At 38.3% G+C, this 14,857-nt stretch overlaps 2 protein-coding genes across 2 annotated transcripts; both read left to right on the top strand.

The window, feature by feature from the left end:
• Positions 1-105: 105 nt before the first annotated feature.
• Positions 106-1,786, top strand: uqcrq (ubiquinol-cytochrome c reductase, complex III subunit VII). Its single transcript, XM_016669616.1, has 3 exons — positions 106-210; positions 1,108-1,279; positions 1,609-1,786. The coding sequence occupies exons 2-3, from the start codon at positions 1,126-1,128 to the stop codon at positions 1,701-1,703; spliced, it is 249 nt and encodes an 82-aa protein (XP_016525102.1). The 5' UTR covers positions 106-210; positions 1,108-1,125; the 3' UTR covers positions 1,704-1,786.
• Positions 1,787-2,653: 867 nt separating this feature from the next.
• hspa4b (heat shock protein 4b) lies at positions 2,654-14,234 on the top strand. The gene is made up of 19 exons (XM_007548401.2): positions 2,654-2,966; positions 4,933-4,990; positions 5,200-5,340; positions 6,662-6,784; positions 7,360-7,459; positions 7,588-7,721; positions 8,500-8,744; positions 8,833-8,909; positions 9,003-9,154; positions 9,254-9,360; positions 9,447-9,580; positions 9,941-10,125; positions 11,328-11,423; positions 11,676-11,831; positions 11,908-12,033; positions 12,143-12,250; positions 12,336-12,455; positions 13,435-13,596; positions 13,676-14,234. Exons 1-19 carry the CDS (start codon positions 2,860-2,862, stop codon positions 13,880-13,882), a joined length of 2,538 nt encoding a protein of 845 aa, XP_007548463.1. The 5' UTR covers positions 2,654-2,859; the 3' UTR covers positions 13,883-14,234.
• The last annotated feature ends 623 nt before the right edge of the window (positions 14,235-14,857 follow it).

Raw genomic sequence — 14,857 nt, 5'->3', positions numbered from 1 at the left:
TTGAAAACCTTCATCTTAAGAAATTATAGTATATTTTCTTTTCTCCACTCTCCAATAACTCAATTTGATCCATTTAGGTGAAGGAAACTCTTGTCTATGGAGACTCCAGTCCGTTTGATGGCGCCAATGCCCTCAGTGTTTTAAAGCGGCAGAAGAAGAAGACGTTGACCCGGAAAGTTTCTAGAAATCCGTCTGCGAAGAGGCCGAACGGTGCGTCTCAATGTCAACGTTTTAAATTCGTTTTTTTCTTAACTATGTTCTTTCCCTGTTAGGTTTTGAATGTGAGCGCTTTCATTTGACTAGGCCAATTTACTCTCCTATGATATGGCAGCTACATCCGCGTGAAGATTTCAAATCTTCTAAAGATGTTTATACGTTAGCGGTTGGTGCTAATTGTTGTCGCTAACATTTAACTTGATATTCGCATTATACTTATTAAATAAGTGTTTAAGGATATATGTTCGTCAAGAATATGTACCTATTAATGCTCTATTTATCACGTTTCAATAAGAAAATTGCTTTAGTTTGCCACATTACCACGTAGTTTTCATGACACTGACTTAGGTAATGGTCGGCCCCCTGTAAAGTTTATAATGAGGTGTTTTTTAACTGACTAACAGCGCTTTTTTGTTTTAAATCAGAATAGCAAAAGCTGTTAACGTCGCTGATGGCCAAGTAGCCAGTGCCTAAGTGAGGATGGGATGTGTGATATGTAATGAAATCTTAAAGTCTTTGTTTTTTAGTTTACTTTCCTGTGTGGCCTAAACAAGCTTTGCTTTAAGCAACTTTTTTTTTTCATGTTATTTACTGAAATTTAATGTGCAGTTTAATGCAGTCTTCTTCAAACCGCATATGTAACCCCCAAAAATTACAAGATTATAAACTAATACTCCACCAAGAAATTTTGGAGCCATAATTTTAATAACGGTTTGTTTTTTTGTTTTTTTTATAACTACAATCATGCATAAAAATGAAATTCTTTACAGTAAAGTACAGTATTTCTCCTAAGCCTAGTTTTATTTGATTCAACTATTTACATTCTGGACACATTTTAGTTTGAGAGTCAATGGTTGTGTGTTCATAACTGTCATTTATCTGTGTTTTCAGATCAGCTCTCTGGTGAACATGGGCCGCCACTTTGGAGATTTAGCCAAGGTCAGACATGTGATCACGTACAGCCTGTCGCCCTTTGAGCAGAAGGCTTTCGCCAACTACTTCTCAAAGGGTATCCCCAACGTGTGGAGAAGATTCACAGCTTCTTTCTTTAAAGTTGCCCCCCGTGAGTTTACATGATTATGCCATATTTTGTTTTACTTTTTGCCACTGACTGCAGGTGAACGGTGTGTGTCGAATATGCCTTGTTGATATTTTACTTTTTTTTATTTATTTTTTTTTTTTCATAGACTGATCAGTTTTATTGATCAGTCTTAAGTCTTTACAGGTCAGTGGTCATTGCTATTCTGTGACAAAACATGTCTTGTGTATATTTAGTAAATTCTGGTCAGGTGTGCTTTGCTGTCTCCATATATAGTTTTAGCAGAAATTAACTGCCTGTGTAAAATTCAGTAAATGGGCTTAACTTTTGCTAATTTTTGCTTTCTTTTGCAGCCATGATCCTCACGTATCTGATCTACAGCTGGGGCAACATGACCCATGAGCAAGGCAAGAAAAAGAATCCTGCTGACTACGCCAATGACGAATGAACGTTTTCCATCTTCTGAAAAGCTGCTCTGTTAACTTTAACTCTGTGTAACCAATAAAAATTGAAAATGTTTGTTTGAAATCAGTTCTGTTTGTTTGGATAGTCTCCTCACTGTTTCACATTAGTTATCTTTTTGTGTTATAACACGGAACTGAACTTATTTGAAATTAATTTATAATTATTTGAAAAATATCTGATTTTGTTTGTACAGACAAAAGGCATAGGCTTAAATTTTGAAAATATCTAGAACCATTTTCAGAGTTGATTCTTGAAGTAGTGGGACTTTCAGGTCTGGTGGTGTGTATAACATTTGATTTGTACTTTTGAGGGTTTTTTTTCTTTTTCTTATCTGTAGAGACCAGATTCCTTATGAATATACCACCACATACTATGACCTCCATTACTAAAAAAACAAGACAATTCAAACTAGTTTTTTTTTATTTTTGTACAATAAAAGCAATACTTGAATTTAAAATGACTCCAATTTTGAAATATTTATATTTTTCTTTAGAAACACATTTGGTAACTGTATTAATTGGTGGATGTTTTAAATAAATTGTAAGCATTCAGACCATGATGACTTAAGTATAAAAATCAACAGGAAATTCACATGAAAAATAATAAAAAGGCAGACAATTTTAATACTTTATTAAAGATACATTCAGATTAAAATAGACAAAAAGCCACAAACTGACACAAATCAAATAAGATATTAAGTTCATTTAAATAAAAACTAAATGTTGCAAGTTATTGAAAATAAAAACAGTAAGCACAAACTATGAATACAGTATACTAACTTACATTAAGTTGCAGAAGATAAAATTATCACTTTTTGGATTACTTAAAAATAAATCATTTGCCTCCCAAGTAGTAGTAACCTTTTTTAACTGTAGGTGGCGCACCCTTGCGGGCTCTAGTGCGTCTCTGCAGTGAAACGTCATTGGTCGACGAACTGTCAGAAAATTCCTGAACGCTCTCACGCAGATCCGCCGGGCGCACCGCATGCTGCTGCTGCTTAGTTTCATGGAACAAGAGCAAGGGTGGATCTACATCTGTTAACTGAAAGCCACCAGAGCTGCTACTTTTACTATTAGCACTTAACTTTATTTGTAATTCCTCCTTATCACTCTGAACTGGTTTAGCTAGTTAGCGAAAATATGTCCGTTGTGGGTTTTGACGTCGGGTTTATGAACTGCTATGTAGCAGTAGCCAGAGCCGGAGGGATTGAAACTGTCGCTAATGAATACAGCGACCGGTGTACACCGTAAGTACAAGTACTTGCAAATTTATTTCAGGGTTTTAGTCATGCTGCTTAAATGTGTGTCAGTGCTAAACATAAATGAATTGGATATTTTTTTTTAAGTTCATCATAACAATGTATGAAGCTAATGTTGCTACATGGCTAGTTAGCATGCTAACCGATTTCACAACAGGAAATGTTGAGGCATGTGAGTGCTAAAGCTAACGCCAGCTAATTCGAATGTATTGGCCTGTGAAGAAATGGTCTTCTTTTTTACGTTTATTAAAATATTATCTATGACTCTTAAAGTAATGCGTACGTTCTTGATAAAAGATTGGTATGTAATTGACAGGCCCAATCAGGTGATGCAGGCATAAATAGCACATGATGAGAGGAGGCCGGTTGCATCCCTCTGTTAAAACCCGCGATCAGTCCGTTGTGTTTTTTATTCAGACCCGTCCAGTTTGCACAGGGACAATTACGAGTGAACAATTTTTTTATAGGATTTGACTGCATATAATTAAATCATGAACATGAGTCGTTTTTAAAAAAAAAGAATACTGCATAATTACAAGATACAACACACAGAAGCCAATAAAGATCTTGAAGCCTGGGTTTTTTGCCCAAATTCTCTTGCCATCTTTAGTGGTAATTGTTTTGTTTGGGTTTTGCTACAGTCTGAATTGTTTCAGCAATTTATTTTTTGTTCCATTGTAGTATAACTGCCTAGGACTAGACTAAGAAAATTAATGTAATGAATGTTTTTTTTTAAATTATGAGAATATAGTCATTATATTATGAGAACAAAGAGACAATAAGAATATAGTCATAGTAGTAGATTAAAGACAATATTGCCATTAGAAAGTTGTAAAATTGGATGAAAAAACCATTTTAATGAGGAAAAACACTTTGGGGTTATCAAGATCTCGCTTGAGCAGCCTGGCAAGTCCATTTGATTCTTTCTTTGAATTGGACACAGTTATTTGCACAATGGTTTTGAAGTCCTGCTACTGACAGTAATTTGATTCTGATGTGTTAAAAGATTAAATATTTCCTTGTTTGTAAAATTGATGCCAAAGTGTCACTTCACAAGATGCTCAACATTCCTCATTTTCATGCCATGGTAAAACTGCTTTTTTGTGTTTTATCTTCTCATAAAATCACTGCTTTATTCTCCTAATATAACTTTATTTTTAATTGTTTTGAGTAACAAAATATTCTTAGCCTGGCCCTACTAGCCCATCATATAAATCTGCTGCAATACATCATATTTTTATTTTTATGGTTGCCATTTAAATACTTGTTTGGTGAAACTGTTTGAAGGTGATCTTTCTTGACTGGGCACTGGCCGGTGTGAGATTCTCACTATGAAAGCTTTTTGGGGGGTGGGGGGAAGCAATGGTGGTATTATTAATTGAAAAATATTGTTTTTATTTAAAACAAAGGCATTGCATTATTCCACTGCTGCTAAAATAAGGCATTAGGAACACTGTTTTTATTTAATGTTATTTTGTGTGTGTGTGTGTATATTTATTTATTTATTTATTTATTTATTTATTTTTACCAGTTATTTGATTCTGGTTCAAAGAGTTAAGCAAAAATACAGAATAAATATATGTCAAGTAAAATAGTTACTTTCAAGTATTTGATGCACATGTACTCTTTCCCCTGTTGCTCTTGGATCCAATGTTTTTGAAAAGAATAATTTACAAGTTGCTGAATTTGTAAAGCAACAAGATGGAGGGGGGCAGTACTGTGTTACTCTTTACTCCGTAATTCCAGAAAAATAACTCGATGCACTCTGGCTCTCTCTTCTATCTCTTTACCAGGACTTTACATCATAGTAATGGCATCATAGAAGTTTTTTTTTGTAACAAGTTTACCCAGTACAACTTTCAAAATTTTGTAAATAACCAGCCGATGCCGAGTATTTTTAACATAAAAATAAAAGTTTTTAGGTGAAATTAAATGTCTTCTTTTTCCACTGTAGAGCATGTGTTTCATTTGGACCCCGGAATCGAGCTATCGGTGCAGCTGCGAAAAGTCAGGTATGTTTTACTAAACTCTGGAGCCGCTCGGCACATGATTGTCCAAGTGACAAAAAGGTTAGTTTTTCTATAGGGAACCGAGGACGATACTGGACATGGGTACAGTAGATACGCTATCCAGCACAGACAAAGGATAACCGCAAAGCTAAAAATGTCCCAGCTCGGTATTTTCTGAGGGCTAACGGCGGGTCACTGTTTCTGTGCGACAGGTCGTCACAAACTGCAAGAATACAGTCCAAGGATTCAAGAGGTTTCACGGCAGAGCCTTTTCAGACCCGTATGTGCAGTCCCTCAAAAATAGCTTGGTCTATGACATTGCACAAATGCCATCAGGAACAACAGGCATCAAGGTAAGAGAAAACCTAGAGGCAGCCACTTCTACTTTTATTTATATTTCTTTTTCAAATCCCACTTCGCAGTCTGAGTATTCTGTAGTGTCGGCACATTTTGTTTTCAAAGTAGTAAATCATGAATAGAGGGACAAATATTTCACTGAATGATTGTGAGACGTTCTGGTCTTTTCCAAATCTAGTTAACTTTCATGAAGTGAATAATTGTGAGCAGATGCCTATTTATTGAGCCTCAGCTGCAGTGGCAGTAGAAAGTATTTCTACTGCCACTGCAGTAGAAATACTGCAGTGGCAGTATTTCTATTTTTGACTAATAGGAATTAGTCAAAAATGAAACCGTAGTAAATAATTTCAAAGCTTTTCTGTCCTTTTCCTGTGACATTCTAGACGTTCTAAACTCTGACTATTCCATTTCACAAGTGTTTTCCTTCAGGTCAATTATTATATACATATAAATATTTTTTTTTTTAGTGATGTGATTTTTTTTTTGTGCCAAGATTAGCACAGTTATGACAAAAAGTTCAAGTTTGTTTTTATTAGACACATTCTTCCACAGAATTTTGAGAAAATCTCGGCAGAGATGTTTTCTCTGGAAGAAAAGACTTCTCTTTTTGCTCTCTTTTTTTTTTTTTTTTTTAAAGATTTTCACAGAATACAGGAGATTATTGTCACATGTAGAACAGGTTACACCATTAGAGGGAGAAAAGTGATGAAAAGGTGATTTTTCTTCTGACCAATGCGTTTACAATTGATTCATTTGGGTTTTGTTGGACTGCATGATATCTGGAAACTGGGATACTGATGCTGAAAACTGTGAACAACCCACAGTTTGCTGACTCATTTCTTTATCATTAAACCCTGTCCTGACCACTCTTTCACTCTCACCACTAAAAATATGCATAATGTGTGGACATTAAGGGCTGTTTGAAGCTTGACAGTTAAAATGTAGTGTCCCACCAGAGATCGGATGTAAGCATTTCTTTGTGACGTGGATATCGTAAACAGTAAATATTGCAATAATGCCTGACATGATAAGAGATGCTTTCAGCAGCTCTTGGACATGGAAATTATTTACTGCACCTGTACTGTGTGGAGTTGTTACACATTAGTGCCATAACAGGGTCACCTTTGCTCAGTTCACAGTGGTGCATTATATAGACATTATTGCTGTAAAAACCCAAAACTAAAGAGTGCATTTGGACAAATCGATTACCGTTTTAATTGATGTTTGTTTTTCCATCTTCAGCTGGAATCATTCACTCTTAACTTTAATCAGAGTTGCATGAAGAAATGTTATGCGGTTGTGCTTCTGGTACCACAGGTGATGTACATGGAGGAGGAGAAGGTGTTCAGCATTGAGCAGGTCACTGCCATGCTGCTGACCAAGCTGAAGGAGACAGCCGAGGGTGCGCTGAAGAAGCCCGTGGCAGACTGCGTTGTCTCTGTAAGTTTCCACTGACACCCATTACTCCACTTCAGCTCTTCCACTTGATTTGACTTGTCTGGAGGTTTTCTGGCCTGTTGTCCTGTGTTTTGTTTGGGTCTTTGCGGTAAGCTCTCATGAGAAGTTGTAGATTAGTTATGTCAACAGTAAATTATTTCTCAGTAGTATGAATGAATGAATAAATTGAAATACTTCATTAATCGCAAAGGGAAATAAAGTATCTCTATTATAATGTGTTCTTCATTGAATGCAGCATTACTATTTTCATCATGAAAATAACTTCACATTTAAAACTAATCCCAAAAAAACATAAAAACAGAGCAACAATAAAGTTCTTGGAGCTGATTTGTGATGAAGGAAATATGATTTTAGAGCAATCCGTTCCTCCAAAATTACCTCAAACAAACGCAACAAATAAATTAAGTCTAATTATAATCAGATGTTTCTTTGATGTTGAATTATAGTGATTCACACTTGACTGGTTGATACAAGCCAGTCTGTAGGCTGTTTTTAGTAAAAATGATGGTTAATTTACCAGCATTATGCAACTTTAAATGCTCTTCTGTTGTGTTTAGGTTCCCTGCTACTACACCGATGCTGAGAGGAGATCGGTGATGGATGCAGCTCAGATTGCTGGACTAAACTGCCTGAGGCTTATGAATGAAACCACTGCAGGTTTGTAATAAGACTTTAGGTCAGGTTGTTATCTCCTGCATCAGTAGAGTTGATCCGCTATTATAATTTCAGCCTTTATTCTCTGTAATTTACCTACCTCTTTTTTATTGTTATAATTATTCCTACAGTTGCATTGGCGTATGGGATTTATAAACAGGATCTCCCTGCTCCCGAGGAGAAAGCCAGGAATGTTGTGTTCGTGGACCTGGGCCACTCTGGATACCAGACATCAGTGTGCGCTTTTAACAAGGGCAAGCTCAAGGTACGACTTCTACAAAACACCCAAAGTGACTTCTTTATATTTAGCTCTCTTTTAGACATGCAATGTAAATTAGTTGACCATAATCAGATCAGCCGTCACTCTTAACTGGAAGATTGGCTGCCTAAAGAAATCTTTTCTTTTACCGGTCAGTGAATGTACCACACACTCCCAGGTCACACCGAGGATGCCACTCTTTAGTTTGGAAGCTGATGCTGAATAACAAAGTTTTTAATTTCTGTGAGGTGTTTCTTATGAATTTGCACCAAGATGCGTGACTCTTTAAAAAGAACCTGTATTGTTGTGACATATCAACTGGTCAGGCTGTGAGAGTGTGAGAGAGATCAAGACTTTCAGCACAATGGAGAGCAGTAGAGTTGCTCTATTTATTGTTTTGACCTTCCAACCCTTTTATATTATGGACCATGCTGGATCCATAATACACATCAATTACACAAAGACTGGTGCTCGGCAAAATGACTCCTAACGTTATATTTTAATGCCAAATCTGTAATAAATGTCTTTTTTTATACACTAATAAAAACATATTTTACATCAACTGCTTTCTCATACAGAGTGAGATGTTGCATCTCCTCCTAATATGAATAATTAATAGCCTCTAACCATTGGAAGGCTAGAAAGAACTCATTTCAACGCTGTTCCAATATCATCTTACATTACTATTTATATTGACGCGTTGCAAAACCCAAACCTGTGAAATTCTGATCGGTTCTTCACTGCCTGCTTCATTTATTCTCACAAATATCTCACCGCCTCTCAGGTCCTCGCCACGGCCTGCGATCAGCTGCTGGGCGGAAAGGACTTCGACGAAGTCTTGGTGAAGCATTTCTGCGAAGAATTTGGGAAGAAGTACAAACTGGATGTGAAGACCAAGCCCAGGGCTCTGGTCCGGCTCTACCAGGAGTGTGAGAAGCTGAAGAAGCTGATGAGCGCCAACTCCTCTGACCTGCCCTTGAACATCGAGTGCTTCATGAACGACATCGACGTATCGGCACACATGAACAGGTAAAACCAACAACGGACGCTTCCTCCTGCTTGTGCTCGTTGTTCCTGTCTTCACCGCTTACGTAATGTTCCCGTTTTCTTGCCTAAGGGGTCAGTTCGAAGAGATGTGTGTTGATATTTTGGCCCGAGTCGAACCTCCTCTGCATAGCCTGTTGGAACAAGCCAGTGAGTGAAATTTCACCGACTTTTAACTCCCTCTCTGACCTGCCTGGCTGGCTTCAGTGAGTTTGAAACTGTTTCCTTCTTTTCTTTGATAAGAGCTGAAAAAGGAAGACATCTATGCAGTAGAGATAGTCGGAGGAGCGTCCAGAATTCCCTCCGTCAAAGAGAGGATCAGCAAATTCTTCGGGAAGGAGTTGAGCACCACCCTGAATGCTGATGAAGCAGTGGCCAGAGGATGCGCCCTGCAGGTACATTACGCCCAGCATTCACAGCTGGTCTCGACCTGTTTCTGCCTGAGAGCAGTGTGTCACCAGAGAAACTAATGAGGTAACCTATATTCCCCACAGTGTGCAATACTGTCTCCTGCCTTCAAAGTCAGGGAATTTTCCATCACAGACGTCGTCCCTTATCCGATCTCTCTGAAGTGGCATTCGGCTGCAGAGGAAGGTCTAAGGTGAGATAAAAACGACTAGTATCAGCCAGAGTTGATTTCTTCTGCTTGAGTTTTCTGTTTAACGTAGTTTTGATTTGTTATTGCAGTGATTGCGAGGTGTTTCCTAAGAACCACGCAGCACCGTTCTCCAAAGTACTCACCTTCTACCGGAAGGAGCCTTTCTCCTTGGAGGCCTATTACAGTAGTCCTAATGAGCTGCCATATCCTGATCCTACCATTGGTGAGAAACCCAGACATTTGAAAGACTCTGAGACCAAGTCCTACGTTCTGTCATGTAGACTGAAAGTTTTCCCAAACTCCCTATCGCATTGTCTAAAAGTTTTCTTTGTTCATTCCTTATTTCCTTGTTTAAGTTCATCATTTAGTTCTTCTGTGTGTTGTTTTCTTCACTCATTTAATCAGTTCTTCTATTTTTTTTTATTCCAGTTTGGGATTTCTGAAAATTCCATATTTAAAACCTGATTGCTGTAGTAATATTTTCCATGGAAACATTAAAAATTGTAGGAACATTATATTTCCTATTTTTTACTCGCATTCTTTTAATCAAGTGTGAAAACTCTTTTCTTATTTTCTCTTCCAGGCCAGTTTGTGATCCAGAAGGTTGTCCCACAGGCTTCAGGTGAGAGCTCAAAGGTGAAGGTCAAGGTCCGGGTGAATATCCACGGCATCTTCAGCGTCTCCAGCGCCTCCCTGGTCGAAGTGCAGAAGTCTGATGAGACAGAGGAGCCCATGGAAACTGAGCAGGTGTCCGACAAAGATGGAGAGGTACTGCAGTCAAAGAACTGGTATCGCTGAGAAGTAGTTGAAGTCTTCTTTAGATCTTAAAGCCACTCTTGTCACACTAAGTATCCAAAATAATTCACATCCTTGTCTGTATTCAATGGATAAATCTTAATTAGCTATAACAGCACCCAATGTTGCAACGGATGGCTTTCTAGGGAATTACTGCCTGTTTCGTCTAATTCTAGATTAAGGCTACATCATTGTGGCAAAAGCACAATGACTTCAAAACAGCGGCCCAAAAGTTGTCTTCTTTCCCCAGAAGGGATTTTTGGAAAGGCCAGGCAAGCTTGTGTGCCTCAAGGCTCTCCCATTCTTCAGCCAAAGTGTCGAAATTTACTCTTGATGTAGTCGCGTGACTAAAATTGCGCCATTGTTTCCGGAGGGTGGAATCTTCCTCTCCTTCTCTCAACATCGGGCCCGGGTCGAACTATTTCAACAGACCTCTGGGCGAAGTGTTGTGTTTTATGCACAAATGCATAAAACACCCTGGTGGGTAGGGGAATGATGTAGTCTAAAACAGGAGAGATGTGGCCCGGTGGTCTGCTCCATTGTATAAAAAGTGTGGGTGAATACCAACGTCCTGTGACCACGGTCAACTAGAACGACTGAAGAAAGGAAACTTGAATTTTCCCATAGACTCTTACAATTTGAACTGAATTAAAACAAAAAAGTTTCTCTTTTTGCATCATATTTTGATAAACAGCTATATCCTTTTCAGTGAGAAGAATAAATACTAATAGCAAGTTTAGTTGATTAATTAAGCCTAAATCTGCCAGATTTATAAACATTTGAGCATCATAAAATTAAACAGTTTATTGTCACTTGAAACTTTATAAATTGCTTTCAGCATGGGGGGGGACATTGAGCTTGCAAAATCCTCAACAAATGAACCATTTTCCATGACTTGTTTTGAGCTTCAGAATGTTTGGGTAATATTGATGGGGAATTTGAAACGTTTAGCCATATTTTACATGACTAACTCTCAGACTGAGCAGCAGCTCTGTAAAAGGGAGGATAAATTAAAAACATGCTTTTTAAAAAGTGGCTTTTTGGTGCCCTGAATTAACGAGGTGCTGACTGGACGAAGGGCCCAACATTAAGCTTAATATGAAAACGTTCAGCTCGTTTCATCTTTGCCGTGCCGCCTTCTTGTGAGACGTAATGTTGCATGTTTGTGTCTTCAGACTAAGATGCAGACTGATCAGGAAACGCAGTCGGCCCAGGGCGATGCTCAGAAACAGACAGACGACAAGACGCCAAATGAGAGCGAAGAAATGGAGGTAAGATGCTCTTTTTCCATGCAATGCAAATTTATTAAAACATGTGACTTTTGCATCCACCACTTTTTGTATTGTAGAAGATGAAATGATGCATAAGAGCCTCATATTTAAAGATCTATCAGTTTGTTTCATCATGTTTCTAGTTTTTCTATATTAATTTTTACAAACACCTAATTAGCCTGTAAATATCTGCGGGAATATGTGATGTTTTAAATCTACTTTCTTCTTCTTTCTCTCTTTTTTTTTTTTTAGACAAGCACAGAAGAGAACAAAGGTGAGAAAAAGTCAGACCAGCCACCACAAGCCAAAAAGGCCAAAGTCAAAACAAAAGTGCTGGAGCTTCCCATTGAGAACAGCCCACAGTGGCAGCTAGCAAACGACATGCTCAACCTGTTTGTGGAGAACGAGGTAACTACATCTCCAGCTCTCTCTACATCTCGCAGCCTCGATCCGCTGTTTAAATCTGGTGGTTCCGTCTTGGCAGGGCAAGATGATCATGCAAGACAAGTTGGAGAAGGAGAGGAACGACGCAAAGAATAACGTGGAGGAGTACGTGTACGACATGAGGGACAAGCTGCACGGCATGCTGGAGAAGTTTGTCAGCGAGTCTGTGAGTAAATCACCTCCACTTTTTTCCCCACAGCAGAGCACAATTTGTTTCAGGAAGTGATTTATTGCCCTGCAAAGACTCTTAGTGATTATTATTTTTATTTGTTTAGGACCGAGACACTTTGTCATTAAAGCTGGAGGACACTGAAAACTGGCTTTATGAAGACGGAGAGGACCAACCCAAACAAGTTTACATTGACAAGCTCGCAGAGCTGAAGGTAATTACGATTAGGTTGTCGTCCGTCCACATCAATGATCTTGTTGAAATATATTTATCGTTTTAAACTGGCTTGTTTTCTGCAGACACGTGGGCAGCCCATCATGGACCGCTTTATGGAGGCTGAAGAGAGACCCAAAGCTTTTGAGGAGTTGGGGAAACAAATTCAGATGTACATGAAATTTGTGGAGGCCTTCAAAATGAAGGTAATACCAGAAGGATTTTTAAGACGTTTTATTTCTCTTCTCTGCTTTTCACTATAAATCTGTTTCAACTTGGAAAGACTTAAAAAGGACATTAAATTAGTACTACTCAAGACTGACACTACTTTTAAACTAAACCATAGGCTTTTAATGCAAGTAGCTTTAACACATTTTCTAAAAATAAAAATGATACAATAAAGTGAAGTTTTTATGCAATACCATCTAAACGGTGTTTGCAATGTGAGATCAGTGAGCATGCACCTTCTAGTTGCCTTTTGCATTTAATTTTTTATTTGACCTAAAAGTTGAGACAAAACAAAAACCTATTAATGCTCAGCTTTAAATTTTTGGAGGCAGCTGAGAAACAGAGACTCAAAACATATTTCCTTAGGAAAGCTTTTAATTGAGTTTTACAGGCATTTTTGTTTTTTATTTATTTTTTATTTTACTTTAACTGCTAGGTCCTCGTTGCATTTTAAATTTGTAAGGTGTTCCGTTTCTGTAAGAAACTTCAGTCTGTTTCATTTGCCTTTTAATCTGAACAGCTGTATTCAGTGGAAAACGCAACTGTCGACAATTTGTTAAACGTCATTGTGAGCATTTAGGAGCTTAAATTTTTTTTTTGTTTCTGTTGCCTCATCAGTAGCTCCTGGATGTTGTCTTTTCTGCTCATTCTGCCCCGCTCTTGTTGCTGTAGTACACAAAAAACTTTACAAACTTGCACGTCTGTCTGACATGTTTGTTTTGGAAACTGTTTCTTGCATAAGGCCACACAATGAGAGCAGCTGCAAAAAAGTCTGAAGAAAAACAAGCTTTACTTTTAGAAAGAGATTAACGAATAGAAAAAGATACATTTTATGAATGTGGCAACTAAATATGCAGATGTGTCTGAATTATTACAGCAAGTATTAATGATTATAACAAATAGTGACGGCTCTAATTATTTGGAGACTGCGAGTAACCTTATTCTTCTTTCTTCCAGGACGAGCAGTACGACCATTTAGATGAGGCAGACGTCACCAAAGTGGACAAACTGAACAACGACGCAATGATCTGGATGAACAGCACCATGAACCAGCAAAGCAAGCAGAGCCTAGCCGTAGATCCCATTGTTAAAGTGAAAGACATTAAAGCAAAAACAAGGGTGAGTCTTTTGCTGTGCCCCTTTCTTATATTCATGTGAGAATCCATCCTCTCTCTGACACCCGTCTCTTGGTTTGTAGGAGCTGTTCTCTGCTTGCAACCCGGTTGTGACCAAGCCAAAACCAAAGGTGGAGGTCCCCAAGGAGGAAACGCCTGCAGAGCAGAACGGTCCAGTTGACGGCCAGGAGAAGGCCCAGGAGGAAACCACAGACAAGGGAGCAGCTGAGAACACAGGCAACCCAACCTCAGAACCTACAGAGACCAAGCCTGACATGGACCTCGACTAAAACAGCCCAAACGCCTCCTGAAGCTACGCTGAACAGGGGCCGGTTGAGTCAGACTGAGATGCGGCCTGGCGGTGTTTATCAGAGCTGGTGACGTGTTTCAGGAACTGCACTTGGACAGTGAAAAAGCAGGCAGGGCGGTGAGCACACCGAGCCCAGCTCATGGTGGCACATCTATCTGACATAGCATGCCCTCTCTTCTTCTGGATGACCTAAATCAAAAGCCAGCTGCAATTACTCTGTTTGACAATGAGCGCTGTACACATGATGGTATTTATTTCTGTTGTGTGCTCTGTAACTGTTCTGGTCTGTGTCACAACCTGGTTTTAATAAAGTGGTTCAAAATCTCTCGCAACATTAGCCCTGTCATGACTAAGACAGAAAAGATTGAAAAATGTTCTGATTTTGGTTGATGCCAAGATAATTATTGTTTCTGATGAGAAATGCATGTCATTGTGGCATAGGTGGGGGAAGACGGACCAAAAGTTAATGTGTAATTTTTTTTATTTTAAAGGACAAAATGAAAATAATTAATATAGCGCTATAAAATAAAATCAGGGTAACGAAACGTTATTCCAAATCAAACTCTTTTAATAGAAAACTTCAAAATTGCAGATGTCTGGTGAAATTTTGACTAAAATAAGCTTGCTGTTCATTTAGTGAAGTTATATTGGATAGAGTACCCAGACATTTTACTTTTGTAAAGTTACTTAAGTAAAAAAGTGCAGAAGAAATTCACCTACAAGTATTTTTTCCCCCCCTAAAAAAGTTGCTCAAGTAAATGTAACTTAGTCACTACTCAACTATTCAATGGTGATGATGCAAAACAATCTGACTGAGGTTGAGCTTATTTTAAAAAGAAGAAAGCCTGAAATGTCAAGTCTGTAAAGCAAAGCTAGCTCATTCAATCCCAGAACTTGTGCAGTGTGACAACTTTGCAACAAAGTTCTGTGCAGAGAGAGAATGGCTTTTTGGTCC

Source organism: Poecilia formosa, unplaced genomic scaffold, assembly GCF_000485575.1.
Source record: "Poecilia formosa unplaced genomic scaffold, Poecilia_formosa-5.1.2 Scaffold26, whole genome shotgun sequence".
NCBI lineage: Eukaryota > Metazoa > Chordata > Actinopteri > Cyprinodontiformes > Poeciliidae > Poecilia > Poecilia formosa.
Note: the sequence above shows the minus strand (reverse complement) of the source record. Positions and strands in the feature narration are given on the sequence as shown.

Bases quoted from the DNA above. Each gene is read 5' to 3' on its own strand.
- uqcrq (XM_016669616.1), top strand. From the start codon at position 1,126: ATGGGCCGCCACTTTGGAGATTTAGCCAAGGTCAGACATGTGATCACG. The intron at 1,280-1,608 runs GTGAGTTTACAT...TTTCTTTTGCAG, and splicing joins TTTCTTTAAAGTTGCCCCCC to CCATGATCCTCACGTATCTG.
- hspa4b (XM_007548401.2), top strand. From the start codon at position 2,860: ATGTCCGTTGTGGGTTTTGACGTCGGGTTTATGAACTGCTATGTAGCA. The intron at 8,910-9,002 runs GTGAGTGAAATT...TTCTTTGATAAG, and splicing joins TAGCCTGTTGGAACAAGCCA to AGCTGAAAAAGGAAGACATC. The intron at 12,034-12,142 runs GTGAGTAAATCA...TTATTTGTTTAG, and splicing joins AGAAGTTTGTCAGCGAGTCT to GACCGAGACACTTTGTCATT.